The 18920-nt window shown below is 26.2% G+C and overlaps 1 protein-coding gene across 1 annotated transcript in view; it reads right to left on the bottom strand.

The window, feature by feature from the left end:
* Window positions 1–18920, bottom strand: part of LOC113553697 (ankyrin repeat and fibronectin type-III domain-containing protein 1) — a 142337-nt gene that overhangs the window by 86989 nt on the left and 36428 nt on the right. Inside the window, exon 4 of the mRNA XM_026957173.1 lies at window positions 11202–11385. Coding sequence (XP_026812974.1) covers window positions 11202–11385 — 184 coding nt within the window. The remainder of the gene's footprint in view (window positions 1–11201; window positions 11386–18920) is intronic.

The following is an 18920-nucleotide window of genomic DNA, read 5'->3' as shown; positions in this document are numbered from 1 at the left end:
ATTTTATAGTTATTTTTGATATGGAAATGCATTACTTTATTATATTCAATATTCAATTGATAATGTAAATTATAAATGTTGTATTGTTATATATAACTGCCGTCTGTCGCTTTAAATGTGTTAATCATTGATCATTAAGCTATAGATTACATAATTAATTCTTTGTATTGATTTTTATACGATAATTTGTAATTCTATTCTGAGACCGTAAGTATTAACAGAATAAATTCAAACAACAATATAGTAGCACGTGAATAGTAAATACCAAACGAATATTTTAAAACTAGCTTACTCGACATTGCTCTTTCAAAACTGATGAAAATTTAACTTTAAGTTTGTTGTCATCCTAAAGTGGTAAACACTTTCAAATTCATAAATTAAATAAATAAATTCACACGTATTATCCTAATTGTAATATGATGTGCAGTCGTATTGGTGAATAAATTACTGTGTTAGGTACGGTAATTTATTCATCGTACATATTAGATATTTGATATCATGGATACCATGATTCATAGAGATTTTAGTTTTGAATACAATTATTTGACGAGACGATGATGAATCACAGTAGTTGAAAAAATGGTAATTCTAAGAATTATATACTATATGTGGATGGTTTGTCTTCATATTTTTTTCTGTATTTCCTTGTGAATTCTGACACGCTAGCCTGAATTGTAATTTTCTATACTCTTGATGTATCATGAAATATTTGTCACCGTGTTATTTTATTTGGTATAATATACAGTGTATCCTATCAAAAATGTATTTTTTTATTTTTTTTATCTTTTTTCGTATAACACATTAATATCTCATTCATAAATAAAATCTTTGACGTTCTATAGGGATAAATAGACATCAGACAATTTGTCTGCAGTGTTCACATTTCAGTTCATATTTTTTCTCTGATGTAGTATGAACAGATGATGTACACCAACATCATATTAATAAAACAATCTGTTTATTCTTTAAACTTCAAAGTGCACAGTTTTACAAATAATTATAAATCGGTCGTAAAAGGTCGTTATGGTTACCACGAAAAAAAAAATAATTACCTTTTCAGTTCAATTTTTCGCATCAAAGACACGCACGTTTCAATAATTCAAACAATATTTGTATAATCACTAAGACATGACATATTTAATTTTTTAAACATATCTTATATATAATATACTTAAAGACTATACAAGCTTAATAAACAATAAATGGCATTTTATTTCTACTCCATTTTAAAATAAAGTTGATTTTAAAGGTATTTAACAAAAGTATTTTAGTAACTTATTTTAAACATTACTTATAGAAAAATTATCATAGAAATGTTGGTAAGATTAAATCAACAATATGTGAATTATCATTAATCATTAATCAGTACTTATGTATAGATTCAACTATTCAAGGGATTCTAGGCTTCTAGCATTTGTTTCGTCGGATAGTCAAATAAAAATCTTTTTTTAGTTTCAAATATAAATCCAATATTTTATTTGGTAGAATTTGAGGTTTTTGGTAATTAGAATATTAACGCATTAGCTATATAGCTTTTAAATACTTTTTTTTTGATTATTCTAAAAAGAAAATCAATTTCTCATAAAATATAATTTAATACATGTGTTTAGTTTAATATTGATAGCACACATAGAGTGCTTTTCTACGAAACACGTTTTACTATCATCATTTGCCAGTTGCCATTGTAAATTTGAAAAACAACATGTACTATATTGATTGTCGACACTTTATTAAATTAAAGTATGATAAATAAAAAAAGAAAAGCTTTAATACCTAAGTCTAAATCATAAATAAAAATAAAAGTACAATAATGCTCTATACCACAAATTAACTGGCGAATAATAAAATTTAAAAATTACAAAACATGAATAATAATAAAAATCATCAAAATCCAAATAAATACAAATTGAGAACATTTACAGGAGATTAGTTAGAATGGTATATATAAGTACTTTAAATTAGATATTATGAGTATCTGTGGAATATTCATATCAAATTACAGTAAAAAGTATCTCCTCTAAACAAAAGATGAGATTTTATTATCGACTCTTTGGTTTTACTTGGACTATTAAACGGATCTGTAAGCTTAACTAGATTTTTGAGTCATATTGGTATTTGATCACACTATAGAATTATAGGCATGATCATTTATTTTATATTGTGCCTAGTAAACGTATGTTATTTTGTTCTTCATTGCCCCATTAGTATAATTGTACATTTGTTACAGTGATGAGTCTTTAACTTATTTTCATTTTCTCTACGATAATGTTTTTAAGTTAAAAAGATAATTACATGTTTTCCAAAAAAACCTTTATAGTAAGTTGTTTGTTACATTATGTTTGTACCAAGCTCGTTATTTAAGTTTTTTAATTGTTGATGATAAAATATTTAGAGGACATTTAAAAATTATTACCAGGAAACAATTTAATATACTCTATAGTAACTATAGGTACTTGCTAAATTTATATTTATCATCTTTTCCATTTGCTTTTTTAATTTAAAAAGATAAATTAAATATGATAATAAACCGTGGTTATATTCGTAATATATTTATAAGCAACACAATTTGCCATATATACAAATAAATTAATAAATTATCTTGATGAAAAAAAATAACATTACTGTTACTGTTGTAAAAATAAATATAATATTACTAATATAAATTTTCTTTAGGTATATACAGAGTTTTACCAAAATAGATATAGATATAAATATTCACCATGCACCTCCCCTCACAATCACTATACAATATTATAGTTTATATACAGAACTCTGCGCTAGTGGTGTTATGATTTATAATATTATATTAAAAAAATAAATAATATATATATTTATATATATAGCATACATATTAAAAGGTAAAATTGAATGTGAATAGCATATTAAATAACAAAAAAGTTAAATGTTTCGTTAATTACCCCTACTTATCTTCGTCAAACTTTTTAAAATGTACTTATTTGCACAATCTCTTATAATTATGGCTTCCGAAATTGTATTATGTAATTTAAGACGCCAAATACAATGTTAGGTACAAAACTTCTTTGTTTTAATGCAAAAAGGTTTGGTAAACAGAAAAGTTGTGGTAAAGTTAGAAAGACACGGTGAAGTGGAAACTAGAAACCGCCTACGCTGTTGTGAGACGTGTAGGAATGCAATAATATAGGTACATGGGAATTTCAATAAATTGCGTATAATATATTGTAATAATAACATAGCATTAATTATAATTGCCTCATTTTACTATCATAGCCTTATATCACATTTTTATAATTATATATAATTTCAACTGATGATATGGTATTCTTATTGGATGTTGATTTAAATACTTTATAAACCTACTTAGATAAATTCATCGAACGAATATTTACATCGAATGAAATATAAATCAGTGTTTATGTATATATATAAAAAAATATTAATTCAAACTACTTATCGAATAAATCTATCATGAAAAATCGCACGAAAAATAAAAAACAACACTTAATGCTATGAGGACATAAAATAATGAACCGCTAGGCCGTTTGTCTTTTAATAATGATTAAAGATTTTTAAAAAAAAGTCAATCTGTTGTTACAGATTTTTAGTGTATCTTATCACTGAATAATTCACTGTTCACTGTGTCAAATTTGAACTTAATCACTGCTTTCAAAAAAACAAATGTTAATGGAAACAGCCAGTCAGCCTATATTTCTATATGGATGTTTTATTGTATACCACTATACCTATAGCCCATTGGCCATTATCATTAATATATTCCTACTGATAATTTATTTTTGCTATTAACAATAAGTATAGGTTAAATTATAAGGGTTTATAATATGATAAAAGATATTATAAAGTTATAAGTAATATTTTAAACTTGTTTTGTTTATTAAAATTAAACACTACTCTACTTAATAAAATCGCTGTTGATTATTATGTTTCATCTACTTTGACGATTTTTGTCTGGTAATCATGAAAATAGTCCGGATAGTGCCGATTTTTTTACAGTTTTACCCGTTGTATATTTTATTGTATACGTCAAAATTCGCACCGATATAATAGACTATTAGACTAATATGTTATCGACTTACCGTTTTACATAATGGTAAACTGTACCTTTATGTTTCTCCATTTTCTGGATTACTCGCCGATACGATTAAACTGTACCCCTGCGATGTACTCTATACATCGTCGATAACGCAACATACTATGTTCGACCATTAAACCATAACGATTCAAATCGAATTTTCCTTTCCGTAATTCATTGAAATAACGCACTAACCCATATCAGTCGAAAAATACCTAGTCATCACATTTGAATGATAAATGTATCCAAAATATATGTTTACAGATTACATATAATAGTATCATCCACATTTTGTATGACCAAAAACGTTGGGGATTGCGCGAGAACCAATATAATCTCCGCGCCGTTTTTGGCAATCGAAATTCGGAAGATCCTATGTAAATATTATGATTATAACTAAATATTAAAGTATTTCATGATTTTATATAATATACACACGTCAACATACAACAGTTCGGGAATATGAAATAATAGAATATCATTCAACCTGAAGATGATATTCTCTCTCCGCGGTGTACGCTACTAGCGTGATAAAACGTGTCCAATCATATTATTGTTATTACGAACTGCGCTCGCGTAGTGGATTTCATATTGTTCTCTTGTTTCCGCGGAGCGTTGTCATTTGTTATTAAAAATAATTATTGCTTGAATTATGCATATTACTATTATCAACAACGCGCCGTGCCATTTCCGCTAATGCCGCGCAGTCGTTTGCGTTTCACTTATTGGCTATTTCCGATTACTCTTTATTGCGCGTTGTGTGTTTTGGCGGTTGGTTTGTACAAGATAAATGTATAACATTTTCCTCGCCTATTGCGCCACCTTTTAGGTACTGCCAGACCGCGCGCGCACGCACGCAAACGCACAAGCACACATTATTGCTAGTGCCATCGATCAGTATCGCGGACATTTGTAATGTTTTATTTACGCGCGATTTATCATTTACTCACGAAACTATTGATTGCCGTGTGTGTGTAATGTGTACACACACATATACATATAGGTATACATAGCACGTGATAAATCTATATATAAATCCTTTGATTTATGTCTTTTTTATAAATTCGTCAGACCTAAAATGAGATTTCGTTATTATTGTCCTCATTGGCGATTCGTATCTTTTCCCCTTCATCGGCCACCGATCACGGAATCGTTTTACCGTACACGCCTGTACGTGGTTTAAGATGTGCTTATGTACATAATAAGCGACCGATATGAACGAATGCACATGACAGGTTATTTGACGCTGATCTCTTAGCGAAATGTATACTTTTACTACGCCGCGGCCCACGGTGGCGGTTATTGCAGCCAAAAACGGCCGTTTTCCATTGTAATTAAATAGTCCGCGTGCAATGTTCATTTCCGCGTCATGACATTCATCCTACTCAACATAAACTACGCATCGACTACGATATAAACTTAGCACCACCGTCGCGTATGTCGCATACAGACACTGAAAGTCAATAAATGGGACGGATATAATACTGTACTTAGTACTTACGACTAATTAATATGTGTACAGCTTCTCTGTCATTCCATAACGTGAAACGTAATAAAGCATTTCAGAACTAAAAAATGTAAGATATCTACACGGTAAACGAAACTTTATGATGAAAATCCATTAATTATTACGTTTCGTTTCATTTTTCGTGTTCGTGTTTTTTGTTTAATTAATTATTTATTTTTTTTAACCTGTGTCATTTGATAAGAAGTGTTTTGTTCGTAACAAAAGCTTACACTTTTACAACGGACAGACGACATTATACAGTAGTCTGAAGATAACACACATTTTTTTACGAAAAAAAGTAATTTGATCACTACCATTAGCATTCTCACGGATAATATAATATATATTTAAAATAGTTTTGTGCACATCAACCAAGTTAATGTCATTTTCGAAATCTTCCAATCAATAAATTACCGTAATGATGTTTATATTATTAAAATTAATTGTAATAAAATTATCTTTTGAGAAATAATAACTATTGTAATACCCCTATTTAAAATAATTTCTTAAACAATTATTTTTTAAAGAATTTCAATATTCAAAAATAGTTTGAATTGCCTTTAATACTTATTTAACGCATACATTTTATAAATCAATTTATTTTATAAAAATATACAAAATATCATAATGTATACAGATTTATGTGTAATAATTTACCAATATATTGTGATAGAGAAAATAAAAAATAAAAACGTGATTATACTTGTATAAGAAACCATTGGTTAATGACACTTAAATTTGATCAAAAAAAGGATAGGCAGTTAGAAAATTTAAACAAAAAACCTGAAGATTATTTTAAATATTATTTCTTATTCTTATTTTACTAAGACTTTTTATTTTTATGTGTAAGATAAATAACTAAAACAAATCCAATTTGATATATTTATTTACCTATTCTATTTTTTATTTGTTGTATCAATAAAAGTAAATTTAAAATTCGTTTGAAAGAGTAAATACTAAAATACCATACTGATAAATTAGAGAGAATCGTGTTTACTTCCGATATTTGAATTAATGTGCAATTGTATACATTTGAAATTTATAGATTTGCATTACAATATAGCTATATTGCAATTAAAGGTAAGTATTATTTGTAAGTTAATTAAGCTCAATATACAAAATGGAGAAAATACAGTTGTACAAATGTATACATTTAGACCACGAAATTTTCACTTTGTTTTTCAAAGGTATTCTTCTAATAAGTAATATACTCTCATTTGTGTTCCATATATTATACCAACGATTTTCTTTTCTTTTTTCAAATTATGTTATCAAATGTATTATTCTGTACTTATTAGATTTGATTAGAACAAAAATTTTAATATGTAGAATAAATAGCTATAATAAAAAAAATACGAATTTCAACTAATATTATTTTTAAATAAATAACTAATACATAATTTGTTTAAAAATATTGCATCTAGCTACTATTTATTATTTAATAAATACATAATACTCGTATACAATACTTTTTTTTTTTACTAAAGAAATGTATTTAATATATTTAACTTAGATTTCAGAACGGCATATTTTACGATAATTATTGGTTAAATGTACTTTTTTCTCTATTACAAGGTTAGGATTGCTTATCAAGAAATTAAATAATATTTTTTAATTAACTTATAAGTTATAATCATTAAAAATTTACCGTTATATTATGTTTTTGTATATAATAATAACCTAACTAAATTCGTTTTATAAATTGTAAGTGCCTATCGTGGGTAAAGTAAAAATAAATGTTGGTATAATTTGTTGAGAGTAAACAAGATAATAACTATTGTGCCTTGTAATGAGAATACACCAAGGGAGTAGCGACCTATCCTAACTTAATTTAAGCGTGCAATTCTCCGTAAAATATGTATTTCCAAGAAAACATAATTTTTTATTATTACTTTAACGAATTACGTAAATCTCAATGTTATTTAATGATTGCGTGAATGCGTTATTCACGCGATGTGAATGGTAAAAATCGACAATTAAATTCATCTTTTAGTACCTACTTATTACTACTTCACAAATTATATTTTTGATATTAAATACTTATTTCCATATTCTTAGAATCACACCTTGACTATTCAACCAATAATATGTGTGGCAGGCAATAATAAATAAATACGTTTAAAAAAACTAGATAGTATATAAGCTAGTTTTAGTTTAATATATCTATTCAAATGGCAAACTATTATGGTTGATATTTATACTAGTGTATTCATTGAATCTCATATAGATGATATACGAATCATAAATGTATATTTTATTGGTTGTTGTCATTAATTAAATGCAGTTAAATTTATGTTTGGGGGTTAATTATGCAATTGTTATCCAAGAACCACGATAGTATTTATATAATACGTTTCCAAATGTTTATGTTATTATACTCGTTTAGTAAAGACATTTATGATTTATATTTAACAATCGAATTAGTTAATTAACAGTATTATTGATACACTAAATTTAGTGTTCATTTAAATATTTTTTTTTATATTTTTAATTAGTAAGTTGTATAATATAATTTAAAATAAGGAATAAGTATTTACAACCGTATTATATTCTGCTATATCCTACTATGTTTACTATATTCTATATCTATATATTTTATAATTTTTTTATAAATCATAAATTTTAATGATAATTATGGTTTTTGCATTAATTAATTAAATTGTTTTATATTTCACAATTAAAAATATGTTGATTATTGAATGATGATTATTCAAAGTAGTTTACTAAGTACTGCAAGAGTTGGTAAAATGTCAAAACAAATTTGTACGAACGACGATCAGCAATAAATATTATTGTATATATTATGAAGAACTTATTATGTGTGTTTACTTCTGGAAACGTTGACTTCGCATTATTTCATTTACAATAAAATAGACCATAAAGAAATTCAGAAATCATTTTCTACGCATTATATTATACGGACTAGTGTTAAATTCAATTGAATATTTGAACATTTATGAGTGATTTGATTTAATTGAATTTCCTTGTTGGTGATCAAATATTTCAATACCACCTATATAATATAACTTAATATTCTATTCGGTAAAGGATACTATATTCAAATTAGACAGACTTTTGATATACCTAATCGGTAATATAGTATAAATATAGTAGATGTATTAAACATAAAAGATCTTTTACTGAATTTTAGTACCAAATAAATACTATAGGTTGATATAGTTCCACTTAAATATGAATGGTATGTTTGAATGGGTATGAAGATATTATGTACGTGTATCTGTTCAAATGAGTGTTTCATCGTTGTAGGAATGTTTATTAAAAAATTTGAAACTTAAATAATAGGAATTTTTGCTATCTGACAATTGAAAATGGAGACAGATTTGATTAATTGAATAGTTTTTGAATTTACTAGCTATTCACTAAATTATCACTTCTGATGGAAAATATTTATATAAATTATACGTATTTTTAATTTACTATAAATATAGTACTTATTTATGGTACATGTTAGATTTGTAATTTTAGGATTTGAGGGGTTTAAATATTTAAGCAAGTTAATCCATCTTATTGATAATTATTTTCACATCATTAATTTAGTATTCATGACTTTATTCAATAATTTAAAAACACTTTTTAGTTCAAGTTTACTTTTATGAACACTTGAAATATAAAAAATGTCTAGTCTACAGTACTATAAAGTTTTTCTTTATTATCATGATTTTATAACTACGCATCGGTTGACTTGCATTGTTATACTACATCCATATGTCATAAAAGAGAATTGCTGAAAATCAATTTACGAACATAAAGCTCTCGAATGCTCTTAAATTAAAAATATTAATACAATACTAGTGTGTCGATATGTGATAAGTATTCAATAGTAGTATCATATTCGTACTTTCTCACATTCTATTTTTAGAAAAAATGAGTTATAATATTATCTCATGATCAGAATATATTATAAATATGTAAATATTTTTTTGTTTGTTAATAAGTATTTATTAGCGTTAATTCAGTAAGAGTTAATATAAAATGATTTTTCATTATACAATAAAGTAGAATGAATAAACGAATGATGGTAGATGGAATAATAACATTATTCATCTAAGTAACGATAAGACTGTGCAGCTGAACGTCTGAAAATTATTATACGATAAAATTCTTTTATGTAGGTACCTATATTACTTTATTTGTGAATTTGCAATTATTAATTTAACTGGATAAATGCCAATAAATTCTGTCTTATTAAAATGTAAATTTACATAAAAAGACAGTTAAACAAAAAATAAATTAAAGAAAATTAAGTATAATATAATGATTAAAGAATCTTTTTAGATTTTCTTATTCACCAAGTACCATTATATTTTCGAAATCAATCCTATATTTATTAGTTATTAAATTTATTGAACTAAACTTTTTACATTTTTACAAAATATTTGTATAATATATATTATTTAAAATATACATTTAGTTAGTATTGAATGAGATGAATGGAATGACTATAATATTTGTATTAAATAATAAGATTGTATACAGATACAAATATACAAATATATTCAGTGGCGTGTTATTTGCATCAATCTATTGACTTAATTATCCATCTTAAAATTAAACTAAATTTTTAACTACAAAAGTTTTTGATATTACTAAGTTAATATGTCAAATAGGGAATGGCCTATAAGAGAATTTCTAAAACTTTTTTTTTTTTTGTCTGCATGCATCCAATAGAATACCCGAGATCGGGCCAAATAATTCACTTGCCACATTTACTTGGGCGGATAAAATCAATAATTGTCCGTTAACTCGTTTTGAAAACCTTGTACGTTAGATAGGTCACACAATGAATGAAAAATCGTCAAACATTTGATCTCATGGTGGAGGGGGAATTTCTATATTCAAGGCAAATTTTTCTAGGATAGTGGAAAATACCCGCACGCCAGAAAACTACATGACAAAAATATGAAAATACCAAAGCAGACAAATGCAATAATATGTTTAAATGAATTTAAACATTTGTTTATATTCTTATTATTCCAATTATAAATGTTATTAATGGAATGTTTTAAAAACAATGGTTTTTAAACAAACCTATGTATTTTAAATGAAAATAGCTTAAAAATAATATTATTTTTGCTATTATTTGTAACTACCAAAGATCATATTAATATTATAATATATAATAAATGGGTATTTCTCATAGTGTTATAATAAAATGATGACACGAAAATATTGTATTTAATTTCTTAGTTAAACTCTACTTGTATTTCTAAAAAGTCCATAGTATAAAGATTATAGAAGTTATAGAAGATTCAATATAGTTTATTTAATTAAATCGAAAACACATCTTACGCAATATAAAATAAGTTTTCTTCTATATACGTATAGAATAAGTAACAATACGCCATTTATTTTCCGAATGTGATAAACCTTCTGTTTTTGTATTGTACGTGTTTCCGTGTTTGTCTAGTAAGGATGCCGTTATTGGAGGTATATTGCATTTTATGAGCAGGATAGGTGGTTTCAATATTGTTAAATTACAGATGATAAGCACAGGGTGGGTTTCAAATCGTGAATGTTGTATAAGAACGTAATAATATACGATTTAATAACCCACACGTCGTGTCCGAAACTAATAAACAAATCGAGAAAAAAATATGTTCATACTCGTTTAAATAAACAGTTCGCGTATCTTTTTCGTCACTGCTTCGACGGCGGTTAGCTACGTTATGGTTTTGATGTTTGTTAGGCTTTCCACACTTGCTAGGTGACGCAACCGGAGAGAATTTGATGCACGGAGAACGGAATACATTTGTCGAGGACTTAACAGATTTCTTAGCACCAAAATTACCTGAAAACAAAAAAGAACATTTTTAAATAATGTATCAAGCTTTTCATTATATACCATTCGGTATTCATTAGTTGATTTCAAAACATCAACACCGAACGTAAATGTTATTAATTATTTTTGATTATAATAGATGTCAACATTGTTTATCGTTTACATCAAACCAGTTATTATTTAATCAAATATATTTCTGTATTCAGTGTTGCATTATCGGTTGGCGGGAAAAGTTTTACTGCGATACAATTTAATACAAAAACATAATTATTACTACAATGTTATACAAAAGTGTACATAATGCTACGCATTGTATCATATAGTTGTGGACCTTTTATTAAAATTACACGGTCTTTAAAAAATAAAATTCAAGTTTATTATTTTTACCTTTAACAAGAATAACAATATAAGACATGTTATCACAAAATTCTGTGATATTAACTGATTCATAAATTAAACTATACATTACCATAGTTCATTTAAGTAGGTATCAATATTTAATTTTATTGAAATATTGCAAACATACCAAATAACATTAACGAGGGTCAAGAAACTTAAATAATATGTATCATCTATATGTTATAGGCTATAATTTATAGCTTATAAGTAATATTTTGACTGCATAGAATTTTAGTTTTATATAAACTGTATTGCCTAATTAGGTACCAATGTATTTTCATGTATGTTTAATTTACATAAATGGTATAATATAATATAATGAACTATCAAATATATTGTATACGTTTTTATATTATTTTTCTTCTATAAAACTGATATAAACTCAAAATGTAATAACATCTTTCTGTAAATACCGTAAGACAGTAAAAATAGGTTCATTAGTTTAAAATGAAAAAATATGTCATTATTGCGTATAATAAAATGCATAATACCTAATACTATGATGTATAATTTTTAAATTCCCAAGATAAATAGCTTGATGTATAACAAAGTAATTAACATCGTGATTCGTGTAATTAAAAGCCAGGAACTTGTTTTGTTTGAATCACTTCGACCGGTGACGGCCTGGCGTAGAATTTCGGCCACGTTCAGTGCCATCCCTGTCGCTTTTACCGCGGCGATGACGGCCAACTCCGAGGCCGACAAGGGATTCCGAGCAGACGGCCGTCGCACACATACGGACATTGTGTGTAACGGCTGTGTGCCTATTACAATATCTGGTCATGTGGTATTATGACGACGGCGCTTCGACCGATAGGCAGTTCGTTTCGAGGTCCCCGAAGGCCCGAAATACTGTCACGGGTCCCCGGGCACATCAATACGACAGAGGCGCGTCGCTTTATTAGGGACAATATGGTAATGACGAGGATGCGTGTAACTTGTTTTTTGAACGTTCAGAGAAAGACTGATAAGTCGAGCTAAACTATAAACCTTATTAAAACGGCACTAAACCTCATGCGCCACTAGTTATATATATATACATTATACAAACCTGTTATCGACCCTGACGCAACATATATATATATATATATTTTTACGAATTCAACAATTTAATATTATTTTAATAATTTTCGGATTTTTCTAGATACAACTTGTTGCTAAATTATTATTATTTATGTTTTCGTTTCATTATGTAATACTTAATAATGTATTGCGTGTACTAAACACTCATAAGACTCGTGCTAATGTTTCACGTCTTTTGGTATGTATAGAAACTTTATTTATTTTGTACTATGTTCAAGACATGTACCTAAATTTTTTTTTTTTGAAAGTTTGAAAATTGATAATTTAATATAATTTACATCCAATGACCAAAATTATGCGCAGTAGGGAACACGAAATAAAAAATATACAGTACTGTTGCAACAGTAAAAACCATATTAGTGTATTTATTCAAATATAAACACAGTACACACACACACACACACGAGTATATATATATATATATATATATATGATTATAAACATTTGCGTGATTCGTTCATGTATAATAATAATCAGTGGGCCTGGTTTATAAAACATATTATATGCCGAAATAGTTTCGTATAAAAATGTTCACAACACGTTGTAAAAAACACGTGTTCCAATTAAGCATAAACAATATTGTTACATTTAGGTATTGCTATAATTCATTAATTTGATATTTAATACTAACTATACTAAGCGTAAATTAGTGACCATAATAATTTGTCCATATTAATATGTGAACTGGTAAAAGAAAGACAACAATAAAAAAAACTGAGGGTGTGGCACAAGGTATATTATTTCCATTTGCTATAAAAACTAATCTACTGTAATAACTAATATCTAATTTTACCAGTACCTATATTTATATAATCGATGATATTATGTAGTAAGCTTAAATATTGCTCGTGCACAATGTACTTTTAAAACACAAGTAGTTGATAAATCAACATGAAAATTAAAAAATATATTTAAAATAGAATCATACAAGAAAAAAAAATTCAAGATAAAGTTCAAATCGAGAACTATGATAAATTAATAAATAGGTATTCTAACATTTAAAAATCATTCAAAAATATAACGAAAAATATTTTGTATTTTAACATGTGATAATAGAAAATACTATAGTATATATATTTAATTATAATTATAATAACAATAATTATTATTTAAATATTATTATAAACGTTAAATTATGAACAAAGCATAAACATATTTAATTAAATATTTATCTGATTTGGATGGTTCTCCCCATTTAATAGTGGATAAATATTGTTTGTTTTTATTATTATTTTTAGATAATTTAGCCTAAGAAAAAATAAACTATAAACTTCAAAATGATTATCAAAAAAAAAATATGTGCATATGTATTTTAAATTTAAATAATTTTATACAAATACAAGAACAATTTATATGGGATCTTGTACTAAATGTTTAAGAATTTTGACCATTTGAATAACTTTTTTTTATTGGCACTTATAGAAAACCATTTATTTTTTATATACGATAGATTGCGAAACATATAGAGAACTTTATACTAAATTTCAAATCTTACTTATCTAATAGGTATAAACAAACAATTATTATTTATGAATTTCTAATAACAAAAAACAAAATAATTTTTAATATTTTTAATTGGGTAATAAACCACTTATTAGGAGCTTTGTATTAGATTATCAAGTATTTTTACCCATTCATAAATTTTTTATTAGCATTTATAAAAAAAAAAAAAAAACTAATAATAAATTGAAAATTACAATTATGCATAATATTTTATAAATAGAAAATGATCATGTAACCATTTCACGAACATTTCAAGTTTCTACAATTATTCGTTTTCCAAAACCAAATCGATGAATTTACAAAAAAACATGGATTTTTTGTTTATTTTTCGCGATTAGTTTGAAATATTATGCTTTAATTTTTATCTTACCAAAGTATAAACTAGATCTAATTTTCTATCATAACCACCCTCAATAAATCAATAAATCGATACATTTTGCGACACGAGCGAATACAGGAGGGAGGCAATGGGGGCGATTTCCCACTCGTTCACAAAAAAAGTATAATATATTCCAGAAAAGTTTTTTTTTTTAATAGATTATGATCTTTTTTAGTCAAATTTCCCCCTCCCTCGTTTAGGACCACTGTATCCACCCTTGTTTTCCGACTACTTATCATGTACATAGACAAATGAAAAAACATACATCATTGTAAGATCAATAAATTCATCTAGGTACTCGTAATCTAAAATATACATAATATCAGCCACGTTTAAGTCAATGAGAAAATTGCACGGACGCCCATAAAACCGTACAATAAATCAACTGGCACTAATAATTTTAGCAAACGATCCATAAATCGAATTGCTAGATAATATAAATGACACTGCGTTCACGTCGCTGTGAACTCTTTGTACTATTATTAGTAACTATTCATAGTTGCATAGATATACACAGAGCAAGTTTATTGAATTATCATAATGTTAAATACAAATACGCATTGAACATATTATTATTTAATCACGAATAATACCTACAGAAGATCAGTTCAAATGTATATTATTTATGTACTCAAAAATATTTAACGGCTAACAACTTTTTCAAGCTATAGTTAGTATGGTTAGTTATTTATGTCATAAATCATTGAATTTGAAAATTATAATACTAATTTAATATTAAAATACTTCCAGTATTAATTAATTTTATTCAAGACGTATCATTGTTGTAAGTCATACATCATAAAAAAACACATAAGGCTACAATATGAATTATTTAAAAAAATAATCATATGATTTCTTTTTTTTGAAAATATTTTTACTAGTTAAAAAAATGATTCAATAACAAAACATCTGAATAAACTTGAATTAGTAAAAATTAAGATAAATTAATAAAAAACAGATTTTGGTTTATAACATTACAAAATATAATTATAAAATGGGAAATAATCATCAACTAATCAAGAACTTTTTATTAAGTTCAATTTTAAATTAATCAATAAAAATGTAACCATTTATTAGTGCGTAATAATAACAGTATACTCGTATATCCCTACAATATGACTGTGGATTAAAAAAATGTTATTATGCGGTTAAATACTATTAAAACTTTAAAACAAATCAGTAATAAAAAATAACTTTATTTTTATTATACACGATTTAAGCTTTTAAAATTAATTTTTAATTGTATAGTGAACCTAACTGTTAAAATAAATAAAACTGGTATGTAATATACTTTAATATTTGCATTTGTCTTGTGTTGAACTCGTTCAAAATACATATTAATTCTACAAGACCAAAAGCTATATAGAAGTAGTATAGTTACAAAGTGAACAATATTTAGATCTTAAAACATTATACACTATATAATAATAGTTTCAGAAGTAGGCAATCCTTTTATCTCAGCGCGAATATAAAATATCATTGTCATTTTAAGAGGCTCTACATTAAATGAAACATATCAAATATAATGTAGGTACTATTATTTTAGTGGTGAACGCTGTAATAATTTTTTTCGTTTAAAAAATGAATTAATTATACGACTTTTTGGGTATTTCATGACAAATAAAAATAGTTTCTTACTTTAATATAAGGAAAATAAAAAGTAGTACCATTAAACTTATATACATTTAATGTGTCTATTTAAATTTCAAGCTCGCTTGTTATGCTTTTCGGAACATGATTTTAGTATGGGATTTAATATGTGGTGAAAAATATTGTACAAAATTACGTGAAATGACAAAGATAAAAATAATAATCGATAAGTATTAAAAATAGAGCAATCATTAAATTCAAAAAATAATTGTATATAGGGTCTACTAAAAAATTTCAATAAGCGTTATATTGTGAATATTAAAATATAGGATTTTTTGACTTAAAAATTACATCACATTTACATTCAACAACTAAAAGTTGGTAAAATCTGTAATTTCTGACCTCTGTGTTTAATTGAATAACTTTTTACAGATAAGGTGTTTCATAAAATCTTGTTCTTCTGCTTCTTTTTTTTTTTTTAAGTTTCTTGAGCAACTAATAGATTCTCAACGAAACGTGCATCAAAAGTTTAAACTTATGAGGGCTTACCAAAGTTATCATAACGGTGTTAAATCTGTCGGTAGACTTACGGCTGTGTGCTAGTGTGGCTGCTGGACGCCACATGCACAGTTCCTTGGGGAACCCCGACTTGCAAATACGTACGTATTGCACGACGCAAAACAGGTTTCCATTCGTATGACAAACCTAATTATAATGAGGGAAATTCGTTGACACTAACTCGACTTTGTCGTTGTTTTTGATAAGTCATCATATGGAATAAGAGTTCCATTGCTACTCCGTTTTATACGATACAAAATAAATGTTTCAGATTATACGATTTTCTATGAGATAGAGATGAATCGTAAACGGTTGTAAGGCTCTTATAGTAAACATTATGATTTTCGAAATGTCTGATTTATAACTTTCACTTAACTAGATAGTTAAATTAAATAATTATAATATTCTTTAGAAAATGATTAATAAAATGATCATTTAATCATTATCGTTTAATCAAATGATTCCAATTTTAAATTGGTTGTAAAACTTAAAGTTTAGACGATGATGAAAGAATAAAAAATGCAAGTTCCTATACTTATTAGAAAATCCAAATTATTTAGATTTTTGATACACTTTTGATAAATTTAAATTGGGGAATCTGAATAATTTATAGTACTGTTATCTATGTATATTATATGAGTATAATTTATGATCCCAAAATTAAATGCAACCGATTATTCATTAAATTGACTTATCAATATTTTGATTTGTAATTAAATTTAAATCACTAATATTCTATAGGTATTCAATATATACTACATACTTGCTAATACAAGGAATTTTAGTTAATCGTTTAGATTGTTGGCCGGTAAAAACGTAGATCTAAACGTATTATCCGTGAATGCAATATGATGGTCTTAGACTCTACGTAAGAAAGAATACATTTTATTTTTCATTTGATTGCTATAATCCTATCATTCCATAGGACCTATGGCATAGGTAATAGAGTTAATCGATTTTGTTCAAATTAATTTATATAGATACTACTGTAGGTATATATATACTAATACGTATTAACGGATTACGAATGCATTGATTGTATTTTCTCAACTGTCTCCATCGTGACAACGAACTAATTTATTTTTAAGAGAGCTGCCTGCACCCTATATTTTCTAGGTTTACTACCCCAAAATGGTAGGTGGTTTTGAAACTTTGTTCTAAATAAATAATAGACCGTATAAATAAATCGATTAATATTAATGAAAAATGTCTGATATCAGTTTGACTATTATTTTTTATAGATTGTCCATCACCTCCACGAGTTAAGTATTTTATTAGTAATCGTAATATACCTACCTACTTATAAAGTAACATGTTGTATGTAATATAATATAAATTAGTCTTAAATAAAATAATCTGAATACCTATTCAGATATATTTTTCTATTATAATATAGTATAACCACCGTATTTTTATTTTAAGAAACTCTTTTAAAAATGATCAACTATTTTCTTACTTTGGGAAGCAAATAATTATTATTCACCCAATGAAAAAATAGTATGGTGTTTTAGATAGTCAGAATTGGAACACGGATACCTGTAAATCTAATCAAAAGGGTTACGGACCTCTCTGCAGGAACATAGTGACACCAACCGTTTATTCCTGGGTTGCCTTTTACTTGCCTGGTAAAATGTTTGTGCCACTAGTATATACTAGGGATAAATGGCGGCACGTGGATGAACTTCATCTAGCTTAAAATATAATATTTGTTTTCTTGATAGTGAATTAAAAGAGATTTTCATTAATTTAATTTTTTTATTTTAATTTTATATTCTTTGGATAAACATATACATTTAATATTGATGGGCCCCAAAAATATCAAACATTTCTGAAAAAACCGTTCAAAAATATTAACTGGTGATTCCTGGTATCTACTTATATTTATTTTTATAGATTGTAATTAAAAAGTTAATGTATAAATATTTTATTTCAGCACAAGACCATAATTTTTCAGTAATTAATGGTTGATTTTCGAAATATTATTGTTTTATTCTACTAAAATAATTCCATTATATATTCGAAATACATAATA

Source organism: Rhopalosiphum maidis, chromosome 2, assembly GCF_003676215.2.
Source record: "Rhopalosiphum maidis isolate BTI-1 chromosome 2, ASM367621v3, whole genome shotgun sequence".
Lineage (NCBI taxonomy): Eukaryota > Metazoa > Arthropoda > Insecta > Hemiptera > Aphididae > Rhopalosiphum > Rhopalosiphum maidis.
The sequence above is the reverse complement of the archived record's forward strand: the minus strand, read 5'-3'. Positions and strand labels throughout refer to the sequence as shown.